At 45.3% G+C, this 16860-nt stretch overlaps 1 protein-coding gene across 6 annotated transcripts in view; it reads left to right on the forward strand.

The window, feature by feature from the left end:
* Positions 1 to 16860, forward strand: part of LOC131514658 (uncharacterized) — a 180199-nt gene that overhangs the window by 159359 nt on the left and 3980 nt on the right. For 4 of the 6 annotated variants that reach the window (XM_058734897.1, XM_058734895.1, XM_058734900.1 and 1 more), the window contains 9 exons: positions 1437 to 1586; positions 2477 to 2530; positions 3170 to 3337; positions 5194 to 5346; positions 6099 to 6233; positions 7065 to 7217; positions 8909 to 9118; positions 12802 to 12922; positions 15969 to 16096. In XM_058734897.1, coding sequence (XP_058590880.1) covers positions 1437 to 1586; positions 2477 to 2530; positions 3170 to 3337; positions 5194 to 5346; positions 6099 to 6233; positions 7065 to 7217; positions 8909 to 9118; positions 12802 to 12922; positions 15969 to 16096 — 1272 coding nt within the window. The remainder of the gene's footprint in view (positions 1 to 1436; positions 1587 to 2476; positions 2531 to 3169; positions 3338 to 5193; positions 5347 to 6098; positions 6234 to 7064; positions 7218 to 8908; positions 9119 to 12801; positions 12923 to 15968; positions 16097 to 16860) is intronic. The other 2 variants (XM_058734898.1, XM_058734901.1) reach the window with 1 other exon arrangement.

Below are 16860 nucleotides of genomic sequence, written 5' to 3' on the forward strand. Positions count from 1 at the left end.
ATTTTATCACTATTTTCCATCTCTGCTAGTTTGCCTCAATAACTTGCCTTGACAAAGTCTGGCTGCTCTTTCTCTGAAAGTCAGTGGGGACACTGAGGTTGCACTGATAGGACCATGAACTGGGGCTCACTGGGCCACAGGACCCACCCCAGAAAGACAGCTTAGCTTCTGTGGCAGACTGCCACTAAGCCTGGAGCCCTCGTGACCCTGAAGTATCACAGATAAAGCTCATGTAAGCCTGCAGGCTGGGTCTTGGATTGGGCCCCCAAAGACCCCCAGATACACTCAATGATACACACAAAGGGTCACACATAGACACAGAAATATATATAGACATTCACAGAGACATACATGAGAGACATAGATACACATACACATATACACTAATGCATACAGACACAGACGCACAATCATATCCTTAAATGCACCCCAGATGCACTCACTGATACAGACACATAGAGACACACAAAAACACTCATAGACATGCAGGCCCTAGTCAAGGTAGGTTGGTCCTATCTTCTACATATTGGTTCCCATTTCTCTCCACAGATTAAACCTAACCTTGCCTTGGAGGAGTGGACTTTTCTTCTTTTCCTTAATGGTTATCTCTTCAAAAGGATGCCCAATTTCTTAGAGAAAGGGGAAGAAATGGGACTGCCAAGAGAATGAGCAGTATGACCCTTCAATCACAGCTAGAGGGGTCCCTGCCAGGTGCTCATACTTCAGAGAGCCCCTCTGGTTCTTCTCCTTTCACTCTTCCTCACAGGGTGAGAAATACCTACAGCCAAGTGGACATGCCCACTCAGATCCCTGGCCCTCCTTCTAGACCACACTTCAGGTACCTGAGACCCTGGAATTCTCCCTGGAAAGTCCCCAGATCCTGCTCCCCAGAGGGAGAGTGGACCTTACTGCCAGTGTGCATACCCTGGCCTAAGGAGTAGTCCAGGGTGGCTGTGTAGAGGCATAGACAGCTGACTGTCCATTTACATGCATGTGAGGGCCATCTACAGTATGATGTGAAGCCAGAGGTAGAAAGAGAAGGGTGTCATGCTGCAAACTCTAGGTTGGTGACCAGTTCACTCCACATCACCACATTTCAGCATAGAACACAGAGTAGTCCAAGCCTGGCCTTCCAAACAATTTTGAAGATCTATTTTTCAAAGTAGGAGAATTAATAGTTTGTTAGTTTGATTTCCAACCTTTAAGCATCTAGAATACTTAGGTATGTGGCAGGTGGGCCTCCATATGTACTCTTGTCCCTGCCCTGCAAATACTAAGAGCAGACTTGAAAGAGAGACTTGGAAGGGTAGAGCCCATGTTTTCTATGGAGGAGAACTAGACATGGGTCTGTGAGCCAAGGCAACGTGTGCCATGAGCCCTGGCACAGTGAGGCTGTCCTGCTGGAGCTGCTGTGAATGATGCCCCTTCCTTTTCAGATCACTTTCAGGAAAGAGCACCTTGAGGCCTGCCTCCTTTCCCTGGGTTGTGAAGTGATGGCAAGAGAACGCAGCAACTTCGAGAGCTACTCCATGTATTATGAGCATGTGTTGGAGCATGCTAGGCAGAAGCTCTGCCAGAAAGAACAAGTACGTTCCCAGAGAGACAGGAAGTGTGATGGGGAAGGTGTGGATAGGAAAGCCTGGGAGTCACTCCAAAGAGAATAGAACAGAGGCTAAGGGAGGTGTTCTTATGCAAGAACTGAGAATGATTGGTACTCTCCAATGTCTCTTCTCACTGGCTCATTTTCTTGGGCTCTGGTATTATCAGCTGCAAGAGTGATGGCTCAGAAACACTGGGTTGTGTGCTTTGGAGGCGTCTAGTGGAGAATATGAAAAGTTAGCGACAAAGGAGCAGGTCGCCACCCCACCCCCGCACCCCCTTCCCTCCCCCAGGGAAGATGCATAACTGACCTTCCCACCTAAGCAACCCCAAAGTACCTTGTGCTGTCCATGGTCTAGCCTAGAAGCCAGGATCCTTGAATAAACTGTCTTCAGGATGCACTTCACGGGTCTCATTAATGAGACTTCCTTAAAATGAGGTCCCACTGGTGGGACCCAAAGGGTCACTTCTCCTGTCCTAATTGCACACCGTTTTAAAATGGATTGCTTCAGAGGTTTGGTGTAATTTTACTTTTCACCTAAGAAAAGTGCAAAAGCCTGAAAAAAAAAAATCAAATGAAGCATTCAAATATCAAGCGAGTCTTGGCCTTACCCCCAGTTTGGCTTATCCACATAGCCAAGTCTTCTGCATTAGTGTGGACACCTGGAAGTTCATGCTGCGTTTAGATCTCATGTTGGGCATCCTAAAGTCCGATGGGACCACAAGCACAGTCCTGACTCCAGGTGGAGCTTGAGGAGCTCAAAATGAAGCTCCATTAACACAAATGGGAGGTGTCTGGAGCATGGTGTCCTGAACTGAGCCATGATTGGAAGAACAAATGGTTGAGTTTTGTTGTACATTCTTTTCTCCTCTTCAGGAATTAGATCTTATACAAAGAGGGTCGGGTCCTCCTGAAGACAACGCTGGTCAGGTAGGTTAGTTATTACCAAAAAGTTTCTCTTCTCCACCTCACAGATCCACAGTCTCAGCAGTAGGAAGACAGGAAACTTCCTAGCATTATTTTCCTGTGCCCTGTAGAAGTCCCATCAATGAAGATCCACTGCAGAAACACCTAAGGAGTGTGTTTTCACTTTTTAAGCAATAAGGGCTTTCTTTTTCTTAGCTTTTTGGTGGTTTTTGTTTTTTGTATTGCTTTGACTTATATTTTTCTTGCTAGTTTTTGGGTTGGGGCAGAGGACTTTTTCCCCACACAAGAGGTATTGAGGCTGAGGTGTCAAGAAAGGCCAATTTGCAAATGGAGACCAAGAGAGCGGAAGTATTTTATCCGATTAAAAAGTGCTTAAATGTGCCTCTTCTGGGAACACTTATATATATGCCCTCATATAATGGGCAACCATTTATTGAATACCTATTATATGTCTGGCACTGTTCTGAGACCCATAAACCAACCTTCAATTCTGCCACCCATATTTGTACAACAGGATGTTCACCTCTTTCATCAGCTTCAAGGTAGAAGAGCAAATTTGATGCTGATATGCAAAGAACTATTTTGTAGTGACAGTTTGGAATTTTTGAGTTATTTTCCATTAAACAATATTTGTGCTGTTAGGTTGCAGAGCTCAGTCATAATATGATCATGGAAATCACTGCTCTGAGAGCTCGACTCACAGATTTGGAAGAAGAAAATCTGAATCTCAAAGAGAAGATTAGAAAAGAAGTCCAAGAAGAATATGAAGCATTAGTTCAGGCTCTGTTTGTGACATGTTTAGACATAAAAGTAAGTGACCTGTGTCGGACGTCTGGGCAGTCCTGTGAGAGCCAAGTGTTAATGACCTCCACAGCCACTGAACACAGAGTGGTCACAATGACAGAATGGGCTTTGTGGTAACCAGAGCCTGTTGGGCCCAAGAATTCTCTGGCTCTGAGTGTTCACTGCAGAGAGGGGTCAGCGATGGGTTCTCATTATTTTACCATGATAGACACTAAATTTTAGGTAATTTAGTTATTTGCTGTTTTCCTCACTTGCTGCCAAGGGCCATTGTTGCCATCTGATTGCTGTGAAGGACAGGTGGGGGTGTCTTCTCCAAAACGCCCAATGGTTAATATCACTGTTTGTCTACTGAGTGTGACCATCCAAGCAGGAGAGTGCAGCGCCCTAAGCCAGGACAGACCCTGGTGTAGGTAGCAACTGGCACCTCCTGAAAGCTTACTGGACAGATTCAGAATTTGAATTAGCTGTCAGTGATTTTCTTCTGGCCTTCAAATGCCCACCAGTCTTTCTCTCACGTCCAGTGTCGGGCAGCTGCTGACCTGTAAGTGAAGGTCCATCCAGAAAAGGAGCAATGGGGTGCCTGTGTGCCCACGGCACTGTAGAAGCCTGTCACTTTCTTATGATGTCTGAAGAGCTATAAGATGGAGGCCCCATGCCTAAAATGGGCCATCACAGAGCCTGGTCCAGCTGCCCCAAAATTGTGAATTTCACTACAAACCCGCCCCCTCTCTTGCTATTGGATGTTTCCCAGAGCCAGCCCCCAGTGGGTCCTTACTTCGCTGTCTCTCCTGGAGGATTCTGGGTCCCTGAAGTTGTTACATTGACAGGAGCTTCCACCAGAGCTCTGCCTTGGCCTGGTCATTCCAGAGAGGACCAGAGATTCCTCCTCACTTATGAAGGGTCCGTAAAACACAAGTGCTTACAAATATTAAAGAATCGAAACCAAAACGCATTGGGCCTGGTATTGCAGGAGAACAGACAGTGAAGTCTGGAATTGCTAAGTCATCTTCCAGGAATGAAATTATTGAAAAATTTCTTAATTTTTTTTTTAACTTATGCCAGATTCCTAGACAGAAAGTGGATTCTCTACTTCTCCCAGGCTAACCTAGTTCTGCAGGCCACCTGAAGCAGAGACTCTCTGTTCTACCCCAGACTCCTAAGTAGGTGGGGAAGCTTTCTCTGTGTGGCCAGGAGCCAGACTTCCTGCCATGGCTGCCCAGCTGGGCACTATCTTCCTGCTTTCCTCTCCAGGGAAGTGGTTCAGAGAGGAGAGGACACCCAACTCTACCCTTCACCGGAGGATGCTGGGTCTGTAGTTGTACTTAGCAATGATCAAGCTGTTCCACCAAAAGCTGTTATCCACAAGCCATTCAGAACAGACTATTTCATAATGAGACTTCTGCTAAAACCGAAATGGGAAAGTAGCCAGCCTGATTCCTTCCTCTACTGTATTTTTAATGTAGTTCCTCATTAGTGGCTCATCTATATAGTGTTTTATCTGGTCAGATTCTGCTGAGTCAACCTGATTGCAAAAACCCCTAGGTTCAAATTCTCAAGTAACCCTTTGGGGGAGGAGGAGTGACTCAGTTTTCCACCTGTGACCTTCCACTCTTCTATCCATTCAACTTAACTTGGCATCTGGTAACTTAGGCTCTAAGATGTGTAGGGTCCATCTGATGAAGCCCTGTGGACTGAAGACAATAGTAAAGGGGGCTGATACGGAGACTTCCAGATAATACCTGATAGAATAATTGGGTGGATGATTTTTTTTTCATGTGAAATCATTTCTGAAAGTTAGCTTTTAGAAGGCAAAATGACTCTTCCTCTACTGTCCTTCCTGAACTTGAGTCTGCAATTTGCAGGAAAAACTGGATGAGAATCAGATGAATTTGATCCAGAAAGTGTGTGAGCTCATTGACGAAGTAAGAACAGAAGGGATTGACAATATGAAGGCCCTAAAGAAAAAATGGGGCTCTGCCAGACCTGATGAAGGAATGAAAGAAAACCCAGCCAAAGTACGTGATTTCATTTAGCGATAGGATATCAGCATTTCATCTCAGCATCTGACCCTACCGCTCACTCTGTATGCATTCCAGTCTGGTTTCCCTGAGAAAGCATTGCATCAGACATTTTAAAAGGGCACCAGGGCTCACAGCACACTTGTGTTATCTTCTGGAAGGCACGTTTCTTTTTTTCTTTTTAAAGTTTTTATTTTGTGTGCGTGTGAGAGAGAGAGAGACAGAGACAGAGAGAGACAGAGAGACAGAGACAGAGAGACAGAGAAAAAAAATATGTGAGTGGGGGAGGGGCAGAGCGAGAGGGAGAGAGAATCCCAGGCAGGCTCTTCACTGCCAGCACAGAGCCTGACATGGGGCTCAAACTCACAGACTGTGAGATCATGACCTGAGCCAAAACCAAGAGTCAGACCCTTGGGGCACCTGGGTGTCTCAGTCGGTTAAGCACCCGACTCTTCGACTCTTGATTTCCACATTTCCAGTCAGGTCATGATCTCACAGTTTGTGATATCAAGCCTCTCCATCCCGCCCCAGGGCTCTGCACTGACAGTGTGGCGCCCGCATAGGATTCTCTCTCTCCTCTCTCTGCCCCTCCCCCACTTGCACTCTCACTCTCTTTCAAAATAAATAAACATCAGAAAAAAAAAAAAAAAAAAGGCTGAGCTACCCAGGTGCCCCAAGGCCTGTCTCTGATGTTAGGATCTGTGCCCTTCTCATGGGGGCAGACTTTTCTGAAAGTAAGCCTTTCTCAGCAGGAGCAGCTGCGCGCCTTGGAGCAAGACAACTGCTGCCTGTCTGCCCTGGTGTGCAAAGTGAGAAGCCTGGGCCACTGGAGGTTGGCTGTGCAGCGGGCTTGCTTCCAGGGCCAGCTGAACAGGGCAGAGAAGGTGAGTATTAGGAGAGGGAGGCCCGCCCACCCCGCACAGCAGGGAGTGACTGACGAGGTGAGGGGCTGGCTGACCTGGGGGCTTGTCTTGCCCTGGTGTTGGCAAGACCAACCATCTTAACGGATCTCACAGTCAACAGTCGGGGAGTTTTCCAGGGAAGTGACTGAATGTCAGAGCCCCCAGAGAAATAGGAAAGAGCCAGAAGCCAATGGCAAAGAAGCAAATGGGAGAACAGAGAGTCTAGCACGAGAAAAGGGGAAAAATGGAGGGAGGACATCACCGAGGGTTTGAGACAGCTTCATCCAAACACCGTAAATCGTTGAGTTTTCAGACATGATTATCTGAGGAAAATGGAGTAACAAAATAAGTGGAAAATCGGCTTCAAGGCAAATTGGAACCAAAGCACATAAAAATAGTGGTTTGGAAACTTTCACTTAGTGTTTCTGAAAGTCCCTATTTGCTCTGCCACACTGTTCTTCAGTGAGGACACAGAGAAGGCGACTAGAGCTTGTTTCTACCAGAAGTGTTTTTTTTTTTTTAATGTTTATTTTTAAGAGAGACAGAGAACAAGAACACGAGTCAGGGAGGGGCAGAGAGAGAGGGAGACAGAGGATCTGAAGTGGGCTCGGACAATGACAACAGTGAGCCTGACCTGAGGCTCGAACTCACAAACCGTGAGATCATGCCTGAGCCAACTTAGCCACCCAAGTACCCCTCTACCGGAACTTTTTAAAAATGATGGATAATGAAGTAGTTTAGAGTCTCTTCTGAAATGAAAACTATGGAAAGGAAACTTATTTCCTATCTTACTGTGTTTGGGGGTGTTCACAGGAAGCCATGCAAAGTAAAAAAGAGTGTTTGAGCATCAAGCTGATGGCAGAACAAGAAGCGGTTTTATTTCATCAGCAGTTAGGGGTGCTACGGCAGGCCCTGGCCGGGGCTCAGGCCGCCAACACCAGGATGCGCAAGCAGCAGGAGAACCAGGTATCTGAACACCAGAACCCCTCTTCCTCCCTCCCTTTGAGCTCGCTCTGCAAAGCTGACTGTGGCCCTGGAAGCAGCACCCTGCCTCCTGCAGCAGTCACCGGGACTCCACAGCTGAGGCCAAGCAGGAGGAACTGCCAGAGAAAGATGGCCGAGACCTCAGCTTCGCTTCTACTTCCTTTCTAGCCCTAGACACCAAGGAGAGTGGCCAAAAGTTGGCTAAGATGGTGAAATACCACCCTTACAAAAGATCGTTCTTCGGTGTGTAGTGTGTATGTGTATGTGTTTCTCAGAGGATCTTTTTGCCTAGAGGGCATCTTGGGATGTAGGTCTCTGCCTTTAGCCCAGTCCTTTCATCTCCAAGCACGCTTTCCATCGATAGTGACCTTCTGCACGTGGAGTGTGGCCTAGCCATCAGCATTATTCCCCAAACAGAGTCTTGCATTCTTTCCTGATGACCCACCCATACTAAGTCATAATTTCAGAAGTCACTGCTGCTCAATAAGGGGTGGGCACCACAATGAAGGTGTTTCCAAGTTTAAGCTCTAATAACTGGGCGAGCTCTCCAAGCATGAATGAAGCAGAAAGACCCTAGGTTTAGTTTTCTTATTTTTATTTCTTTTAACAGTTTTGTATCTTTTTTTAAGTTTATTTGTTTATTGAGAGAGAAAGAGGAGAGAGAGAGAGAGAGAGAGAGAGAGAGAGAGAGAGAGAGAGAGAATCCCAAGCAGGCTCCCTGCTGTCAGCACAGAGCCTGATGCAGGGCTCAAATCCACGAACTGTGAGATCACGACCTGAGCTGAAACCAAGAGTCAGATGCTTAACTGGCTGAGCCCCCCAGGTGCCCCAGAAAGACCCTAGGTTTAGAGAGAGAAGAGTTGAGTTTAAATAAGAGTCTGGGAAAGCTGGGCATATTTAAAACACGACATATAATTTGTTCCTTTTGGACCTGACATCCTCTGTTATTGTGCACCAGGTGAAGAATGGAGTATAATTATGTAAACTGTAACATCACCATACAAATATTATTAGTATTAGTATTATAATTGAGGATTGGACATCTGGTACTTATGGTGCTACTGATTAGAAAAATTTCAAAACAGAACCAAATTATCACTACGCTTTTCCTTCATTAACCATCTGGAACCTGGCTTCCCCAAAGCTATTTTGGAAGTCAAAACAGAGGCAAGATTAGAACCTCCCTTCTCCACTCACTGCTTTGTATTACATCACTCCTTTCTCCCCAGGCAAACCCTTCCCTGCTATGTCATGATAAATGCTCAATGACAAGGCAAATGTAGTTTGTGGTAGATATAAATATATGATTAATAAGTTAAGTAACATACATACTATCATCAAGTTTGGGCATTAAAAGACCAAATTTCTTGACCTGTACAGTGGCATTACCACTTGCCTGGCTTTTGCTCTTTGTTTCCTTTGTTCTCCCCCTGACTGTTGCCTCAGGGCTTACAGTCCAGGCCGAGCTGGCCTAGATCCTGATAGTCTTGCTGCCTGCTAGCCCAAACAGAAAGGCCAGCCTCTATTACCCTGAGCCCGGGAATATTCCACTGAGTTGCGCCCCTGGGCCCTACTGGAGGGGTTGGCTATTGTGCTGGGCAACTTCTTCCCCACCTTTTGGTGAGAAGAAAGACTCTGCCTTCTTCGTTTCCTTTGGCCTTTTCCTGCCACAGGCTCAATTGCTGAGAGAGCTGCAACACAGAGTGACGGAGGAAGCTCGCCACAGGCAGCAGCTGGATCTAATGAAGGCCTCCGGCATGGAGAAGCTCTTGGAAGATGTGCGGCAAAAGGACCAGCACCTGCAGCTCCTTACTGAAGAGGCAGAGAGGGCTTCGAAACTGGGCCGGCTTCAGCAGAAGAGAACTCAGACAGAACTCCGACAGGTAACTCCCGTGGGAGGTAGCAGCCACTCGAAAGCCAATCGGGGTGCACCAGCCAGAGCTGGCATTCTTCTGGCATTCTCCCTGCCTCTGGTGTCCTCCACCTTTGTCATTTCTAGGCCCACAGGAAAACGGAAATATTTCTGCCCATGTTGGGTGATGCTCAGGTTGCCTATGGTGAGAGAGGACGGTTTGACTGCCTCAAGGCCCAGAATCTTGGCACCTTTAGAACCCATGTGGGAAACATGTTTCCATCTGGCTACAATTTCTAAGCTAGGGAATCCTTTAGAAAATTCCAACGGTAATCTGGAAAAGCAGCAAGCATTATGGAAGCTATTATAAGAGGATTTTATTCAAGGTGTTTCTGGAACTTTAGAGACAAAAAGGAAAGGCAAAAGTGATTTCCAGACACAATATATTTTTGTTAAATATACCCCTACAGCAAGAAAAGAAAAAAAACAAAACAAAAAAAAAAAGGAGGAAACGATAGATGTAGATGTGGATTAATGCAGGTTCCAACACAGGAGAGCACAGAATGTAATCCAATACAGAAGGCAAAAGAAATAGCACCTTCCAGAGCAGGCACTTCTCATGTATTCACTGAAGGAATAAATCACTTCGTTCACCAGAGATATTAGGAAAGAGAAGTTGGAAAGTTAAATTAAATGATTGGCCGGGGCACCTGGGTGGCTCAGTTGGTTAAGCATCTGACTTCGTCTCAGGTCATGATCTCACAGCTCGTGAGTTCAAGTCCCATGTCGGGCTCTGTCCTGACAACTCAGAGCCTGAAGCCTGCTTCAGATTCTGTGTCTCCCTCTCTCTCTGCCCCTCTCCCACTCTCTCTCTCTCTCTCTCAAAAATAAATAAAAACATTTAAAAAGTTAAAAAAAATTAAATCATTGGCCAAGTGTTTCAAGGAGGAGATCAATGGGGAGAAGTCTGCAAAAACAAAGGACAAAATTTTAAAAAGGCTAAAAATTGAATTGAGGCAATGCTAGAGAAAATATTTTTGGAGAAATGGAGAGAAAATGAGTAGCTTTAGAATAAAAGAAAAATTAGAATTTCACATTTATTTCATGAAAAATAAACGAAAATATGACTTGAATCCTTAGAAACATTTGGTGTCACATATTTATCTTTCAAATTAGGCTTTTCTAGAAACCAGCACAAAAATAAGGAGTTCATCTCTCTAGTTAATAGCTAATTTTTGTCTAACGGCAGAGATTCTAAAAGCAGTCAAAAACATTTTGAGGCTTCTCTCAACAAATACATGTCTTTAGTGTATGTATGTAAAAACGATCACTGGCTGTTTCTAAACCACCCTCCACCTCTGCTAGCAGCTCCTGTCCCCTGGGCTTATGGTCTCACTTCTCACCAACTAGCAATCCACCTTCAGCCAGCAAGAGCCCCTATGGCCTACAGTGACTTCTTTAGTCCATCTCCAACCTCCAATTCTGAGGGCAGATTTTGACTCTCTGACCTTGGAGAGCATGAATGTCCTTGCCTACCTCCTGTTCCTGGGGATGCTCTAGAGTCAGACTTCCTGATTCACACTCCAGGGCCTTCCACTGCGTAACTTTAGGCTAGATCTGTGGTCTCTATGTGCTGTAGTCTTCTCGTTGGTACAGCGGAGAACAATATACTCATTTCACGTGATTTTTAGGAGGATTAAGGTAATTCAGATGAAGCACTAAGATCAGAAACTAATACACAGCTCTTGATAAATATTAACTGTATGTCTTTTGGCTGGGAATATGAAGGTGAACACTTTTGGAAACAGACTGACCTGGATTGGTTGTGGGATCTTGGGCACATCTGTGATGTGGGGTGGGGTCCTTTTTAAGGTCCTAACACAACACAAGGTCGTTACTAAGCATGTTTCCTTCCTTTGTTAATATTTTTCCAATTGGTTTAGCCCCAGCCTGGCTCAGAGGTCTTGATAATGTTTTTCTTGATATGGTTTGATATAGTTTGATAAGTCTTGATATGGTTCCTGTCTATGGGGATCGAGGAGCCTACACCAATCCCTGCAGTGCATAGAGGCACCTTGGGCCTAATTTGTATTAGGAAGTTTTCCTAACTCTGGGGATCTGATCTTCTACTGACAGTTACAGTACACTTGAGAGCATCTGCACGCACAAAAAACTGCCCCTTTAACTTTTGTAGGATGAGCCTGTAGGTTATAGCGTCAAAACCTCACAGGCCTTCTGGTTGGGTCTATGCAGACAAGAATGTGCTGAATTTTTGAGATTAGCCTGTGGATTAGCTTGCTGGGGCTACTGTAACAAATTGCCACAAACTAGATGGCTTAATACAACAGAGATTTATTCTCTCACAGTTCAGGAGTCCAGAAGCCTGAAATCAAGATGTTGGCTCTTCCTGGGGGCTCTGAGGAAGAGTCTGTTCTATGCCTCTCTTCTGGCTTGTGGTGGCTGCCTGTAGTCCATGACATTCCTTGGCTGGTGGCTACAGAACTCCAATGTCTGCCTTCCTCATCCGATGGCCTTCTCCCTATGTGTCCCTCTGTGTGTCTGTACCCTTTCCTCGTATAAAAGCATCAGTCATTGTACGTAAGGCCCACTCTTAATCCAGTAGGACTTCGTCATAACTTAGTTACATCTGCAAAGACTATTTCTAAGTAAGGTCACATTTTGACGTTCCAGGTGGACATGAATGGGGGAGCACTATTAGATCCACCCTACTATTCTGACTTTTTTACAATTATTACCTTTTTATACTTTACAATTTTATGATATCATTAGAATCATATTGCTTTTTTATACTTTTGAATAATTTTTATAATTCAATTACTTTTTATCATCTATATCCATTTATATTTATACAAATAAAAATAAATTTCAAAAGAAGACACCTCCTGTCTATACAGATGAGGAGCACCTTGGATCCGGCCACGTGGGTCAGCTGTGCTAACAGAGAGCCACCCAGATAAACACAAAGATCACCTCTCTGGGACACCTGGATGGCTCGGTCGGTAGAGCATTCAGCTCTTGATCTGTGTTTAGGTCATGATCTCACTGTTAGCGGGACTGAACATGCTGACAGCGTGGAGACTACTTGGGATTCTCTTTCCCCTCTCTCTGCCCCTCCCTGACTCATGCTCTCTCTCTCTCTCTCTCTCTCTCTCTCAAAGTAAATAAAAAACATTAAAAACAAAAGCTCACCTCTGAGTATGGGCCTTATATAAGGCCTGGGAGATGGTGTTCGGGGCATCCCTGCAGATGATGAGCTGCACTGAGCTGAGCACAGAGATCTGGAAGAAAGATCAAGTCTTTCCTTTGCTTGAAACTGTCCAGAGACTTCCTCCTGTCCTTGGAGTAGTTTTGTGGCTTGGCCTACAAGGTCCTCTGTGAACTGAGGGCCCTTCTCCATCTCTTCTCTTCCCCTCCCCTCTGGTGAAATAAACATAAAGGATATAAATTTTGTGAGTGAACTCCTGGCTATTATAAGGTAATAAGGGGGTCCAGGGGCTGCCTCTGCTCATCTTTGGTTTAAGTTCTTGGCCTTCTTGGAGCTCTTGATTTTCAGAAGGCTGAGTTCAGCCTGATCAGGACTGTGTGAAGACTTATGTTCCTAGGGTGGCCTGGACCCACACTCTCCTAGTAACCCCAGGAACTAAAGTGTGCACCAAAAAAGCATCTCTGCTTCCTAAGCACTTTTCCCCTCAGCTGAGAAGCCGGCTTGTCCAGGAACGCAGTGTGAAGCTGGATGCTTTCCAGCGCATAGAAGAGCTACAAAGTCAGCTTAATGACGCTGGGCGATTGTCTGTCCAGATGAGCTCACCAGGAGGTAAGCATGCCCCCTACTCTAGCTAGAACAAACCCCCAGGGTCTGGGGTCTGAATTGAAGGAGGGTCTCATGGGCCAGCCATAACAACCCAGTGGTTATTGTATAAGTGCTCCATGATGTCTGTTGAATGAATGAATGAATGAATGATACATGAATGAATAAAACTTAATTCTGATTTGCAGTCATAACTTTCTACTTTAGTAGAAAGGTGACTCCAGTCACCTTGGAGTACTGACATCCAATCCTAAAAGGTTTCAGTCATAAAAACTGGTCTCAGGAGGGTGTAATGTACCACTTAAAGAACACTGGGTACTTTACTATATTTTGAAGCATCTTACTGTCTTGGGACATCAATGACCACGTTTCTCAAGTGTTATTTATAAATACATTATGATTCTTGGGTGCTGGGGGCTTGAGGAGTGCTATGCAAATGGCAATCAAGATAGCCCTCTGGGCAATGTAGCATAGAGCAGAGGCCAAACCCAGGATGTCTCTAAACTGGCTTCCTTCCCTATAAGTTGAGGATGAAATTAATTCCGAGTTCTTTTCTAGATCTGACTATCAAAAATATCATCAAATATCAATAACCAGGACTGAATAACTGCATATGTTGGTTACTATACTTTGACACTTTCATACTTGTGTGTCCTTTATGTTTGCTTTTGGCTCTTTACCAGTTGAATATATAAGATCTTTCACAAACAGAAAGATCAGTGTCAAAGATCAAGCAAACAAAGATGGAGTTACTTTGGGTTTGCTGAGAGCAGGGCTGGGCTTGCTGGTAAAGCCCAGGGCTCTCCCCTCTGCCTCTGTGCCTATTGCCTGGGCCCTGACCACGGGGGGAGGTTTCCCACCCCAGCTGTGCTGTCCAAAGAGGAAGAGCATCAAAAGTACTCAAGGGCCCTATTTTGGCCACTGACGCTGAGCAGTTCTGCACCTTGAACTCTCCTCTCCACACTCCATGGGATTTTCCTGTCTATCCCTTGCCCCTCTGTCTCCAGCCCAGCTAAGCACCCTTTTTTTTTTTAAGTAAGCCCTATACCCAACGTGGGAGTTGAACTCAGGACCCTGAGATCAAGAGTCTTCTGCTCTGCTAGCTAAGCCATCCAGGCGCCCCAGCCAAGCATCTTTTTAACCTCTTTTTGGGTTAACGTGTCCTTTCAAACTGCCCTCCATGTCCTCCAACACCTGCACATTTATGAAGGAGAAGCAGAGTGAGGCAGGAGACAGGTGCAGGGTGGGGCAGAACCCTAATTCCCAAGACTGGGGATGTGGCAGGAGTGAAAGAGAAGTCTCTTTCCCAGGAAGCAGAGCTAGAAGTTTCTCCTAAGCCCCAGCCCCCACCTGTCCCCCACTGCAGTGACTCATTGGAGGGGAAGGACTGGGTTGCACCTGTCTATTTTGCCCAGCACTCCAGGAGGACAGCTATACTATTAATGTGACAAGGTAGAAGTCAGTCATTCCCACTCCTTTCTCAGCTGTTGTCCAGATGAAATCATGAAGTGACCGAGGTCTCTCCTTTCTGTCGCGGTGGTAGCAGCAGCCACCCTGCTCTCTGCATCAGAAGCATCAGAAGCAAAGGCAGACTTAAGGAGCAAGCTCTCCTTACTTGGCATTAGCATGGTGTCCCCTTAGGATCTTCTACCTCTTGAGGAACTGTAATATGCTCTAGTGCAGTTAGTCTTAAAATGCTTAAGAAAATGAAATCACTTGGCTGACAAAACTGTGAAATGTTCAGAGGTAGAGCAGCTTCAGTTTGCTTGATCCAGGTCTGACATACTTCCCCGGGGCCTGACCCCTCTGTCTGCCCCTCTGGGCTCCAAGAATGCTGGTAGCAGAAAGGAAGTGGAAGTAACCCCTCGGGAAGCGAGATGACTGCCACTGCTGTCCCTTCCATCCTCTGTTCCAGCTCACATGGCAGGAGTGAGTGTAGAGATGGGACAATTAAAAAGGATCAGCCCCTGACTGGGCTGACTCAGGTCATATGCCCGAATTTGAACAAATCACGGAAGCCAGAGACTAAGATGCTTGGTGGGTTTAAGCCCTGCTCACATGTCCCTCCCCTGGAGCCGAAGATGGGTCAGCTCACTCTCTTCTCTTCCCAGAAACTATTTTGTATCTTCCTGGCCTCTTCAGATCCTCAGACGCTGTCCTCCTCCCCAGCCAACACTTTACCTCCAGTTTCACAGAGCCGTTAAAAGCCATCATGTGGCAGAGACGGCTGGGTGGCTCAGTCGGTTAAGCATCTGACTCTTGATTTCCACTCAGGTTATGATCTCAGGGTTTGTGGGTTCGAGCCCCACATGGGGCTCTGCGCTGACAGCGTGGAGATTGCTTGGGATTCCCTCTCTCTCTCTGTCCCTCCCCTACTCATGCTGTCTCTCAAAATAAATAAATAAACGTTTAAAAAAATTTTTTTTAAAGCCATCACATGGGAAACCCCTCTATTTTTTGACCCCAGCCCACCTACATTAGGTACTCAGCTGCTTCTTGGTCCCTTCTGGTAAAATGGAAAATGTGCCCGTTTCTTCCCTGGGCCAGTCCCAATGCTCGAGATCCCATTTGCTCCTAGCTTTTCAGGGACTCTGAACTATTATTTATCTGCTTTCTCTATATATACTCATATTTCCTACCCAACTACCCTTCTAATCTTGTAAACAACCATTATTATTGAGTATATACATGCCAGGATCACAAAATCCACCCTAAACTAAAATTAAACATCTACCCAGTTGGTTGAGCCAGGAATCTGGGAGCTATACTTTGTCACCCTGTAAGTCCAGTTAATTACCAAGTCCTATTAACTTGAATATCCCTAAGTCTGTCCACTCCTACCCACCATAGTCCAAGTCACCTATCATGTCCTTCTCTTTCACTTGGTCATGTGACCCGCAGGCAAAAGATTCCATGCAGATTTTGACATCTTCATTCAAAATTGACAAAGTTGGATTAGATGCCCATTTCAAGCTTTTCTAAAATTTTGTGGATTAAATCTAGGCCCATATATTGCAACCAGAGATATAATTTAACATTTTCAACATTATAGGACTTATATCTCGGGCTCAGTACTCCCTGAGTTCTGCTTCCACATCATTCAGATACTCCCAGCAACACCTTTTAAAGACTAATCTTATGAGCAGTAAAATAACAAGAAGGATTCAAAGGCCAGAAACTGTAAGTAAAGATAAATTTGATTATATATGTGAAACAATGAAAAATGTAAATATGAAATTATGGCTTTAGGTTAGGTTTTTTCAAACTTACATTAAAAAATTATATATCAGGACACCTGGGTGGCTCAGTCCGTTAAGCATCCAACTTCGGCTCAGGTCATGATCTCGTGGTTTGTGGATTTGAGCCCTGCTTCGGGCTCTGTGCTGACAGGTCAGAGCCTGGGGCTTGTTTTGGATTCTGTGTCTCCCTCTGTCTCTGCCCCTCCCCTGCTCATGCTCTGTCTCTCTGTCTCTCTGTCTCTGTCTCTCTAAAAAATAAATAAACATTAAGAAACATTACATACCTGGCTGTTATCTAGATACTTGGGTCTAGATAATAAAATTCTGGATTTCTCCTAAAAAGGCTTTGTCCATGAATTGTTGCCAAATCGATGTGTTTGTGGGAAGAAGGATGGTGCAGGGTTTCCTACTTTGCCATCTTGCCAATGCTACTCCTCAGTAATAGAATTCTGATGTCGAAACAATTCAGCTCAAAAGCACTTACTCAATTACATTTATTTATTTATTTTTAAATATGTTTTATTGTCAAGTTAGCTAACATACAGTGTATACAGTGTGTTCTTGGCTTCAGAGATAGACTCCCGAGATTCATCATTCACATACAACACCCAGTGCTTATCCCAACAAGTGACTCCTGATTTCAGCTCAGGTTTGAACCCAGGAACTGTGAGATTGAACCTGAGCCAAAATCAAGAATCAGACACT

This window comes from Neofelis nebulosa, chromosome 6 (assembly GCF_028018385.1).
Source record: "Neofelis nebulosa isolate mNeoNeb1 chromosome 6, mNeoNeb1.pri, whole genome shotgun sequence".
Classification (NCBI taxonomy): domain Eukaryota; kingdom Metazoa; phylum Chordata; class Mammalia; order Carnivora; family Felidae; genus Neofelis; species Neofelis nebulosa.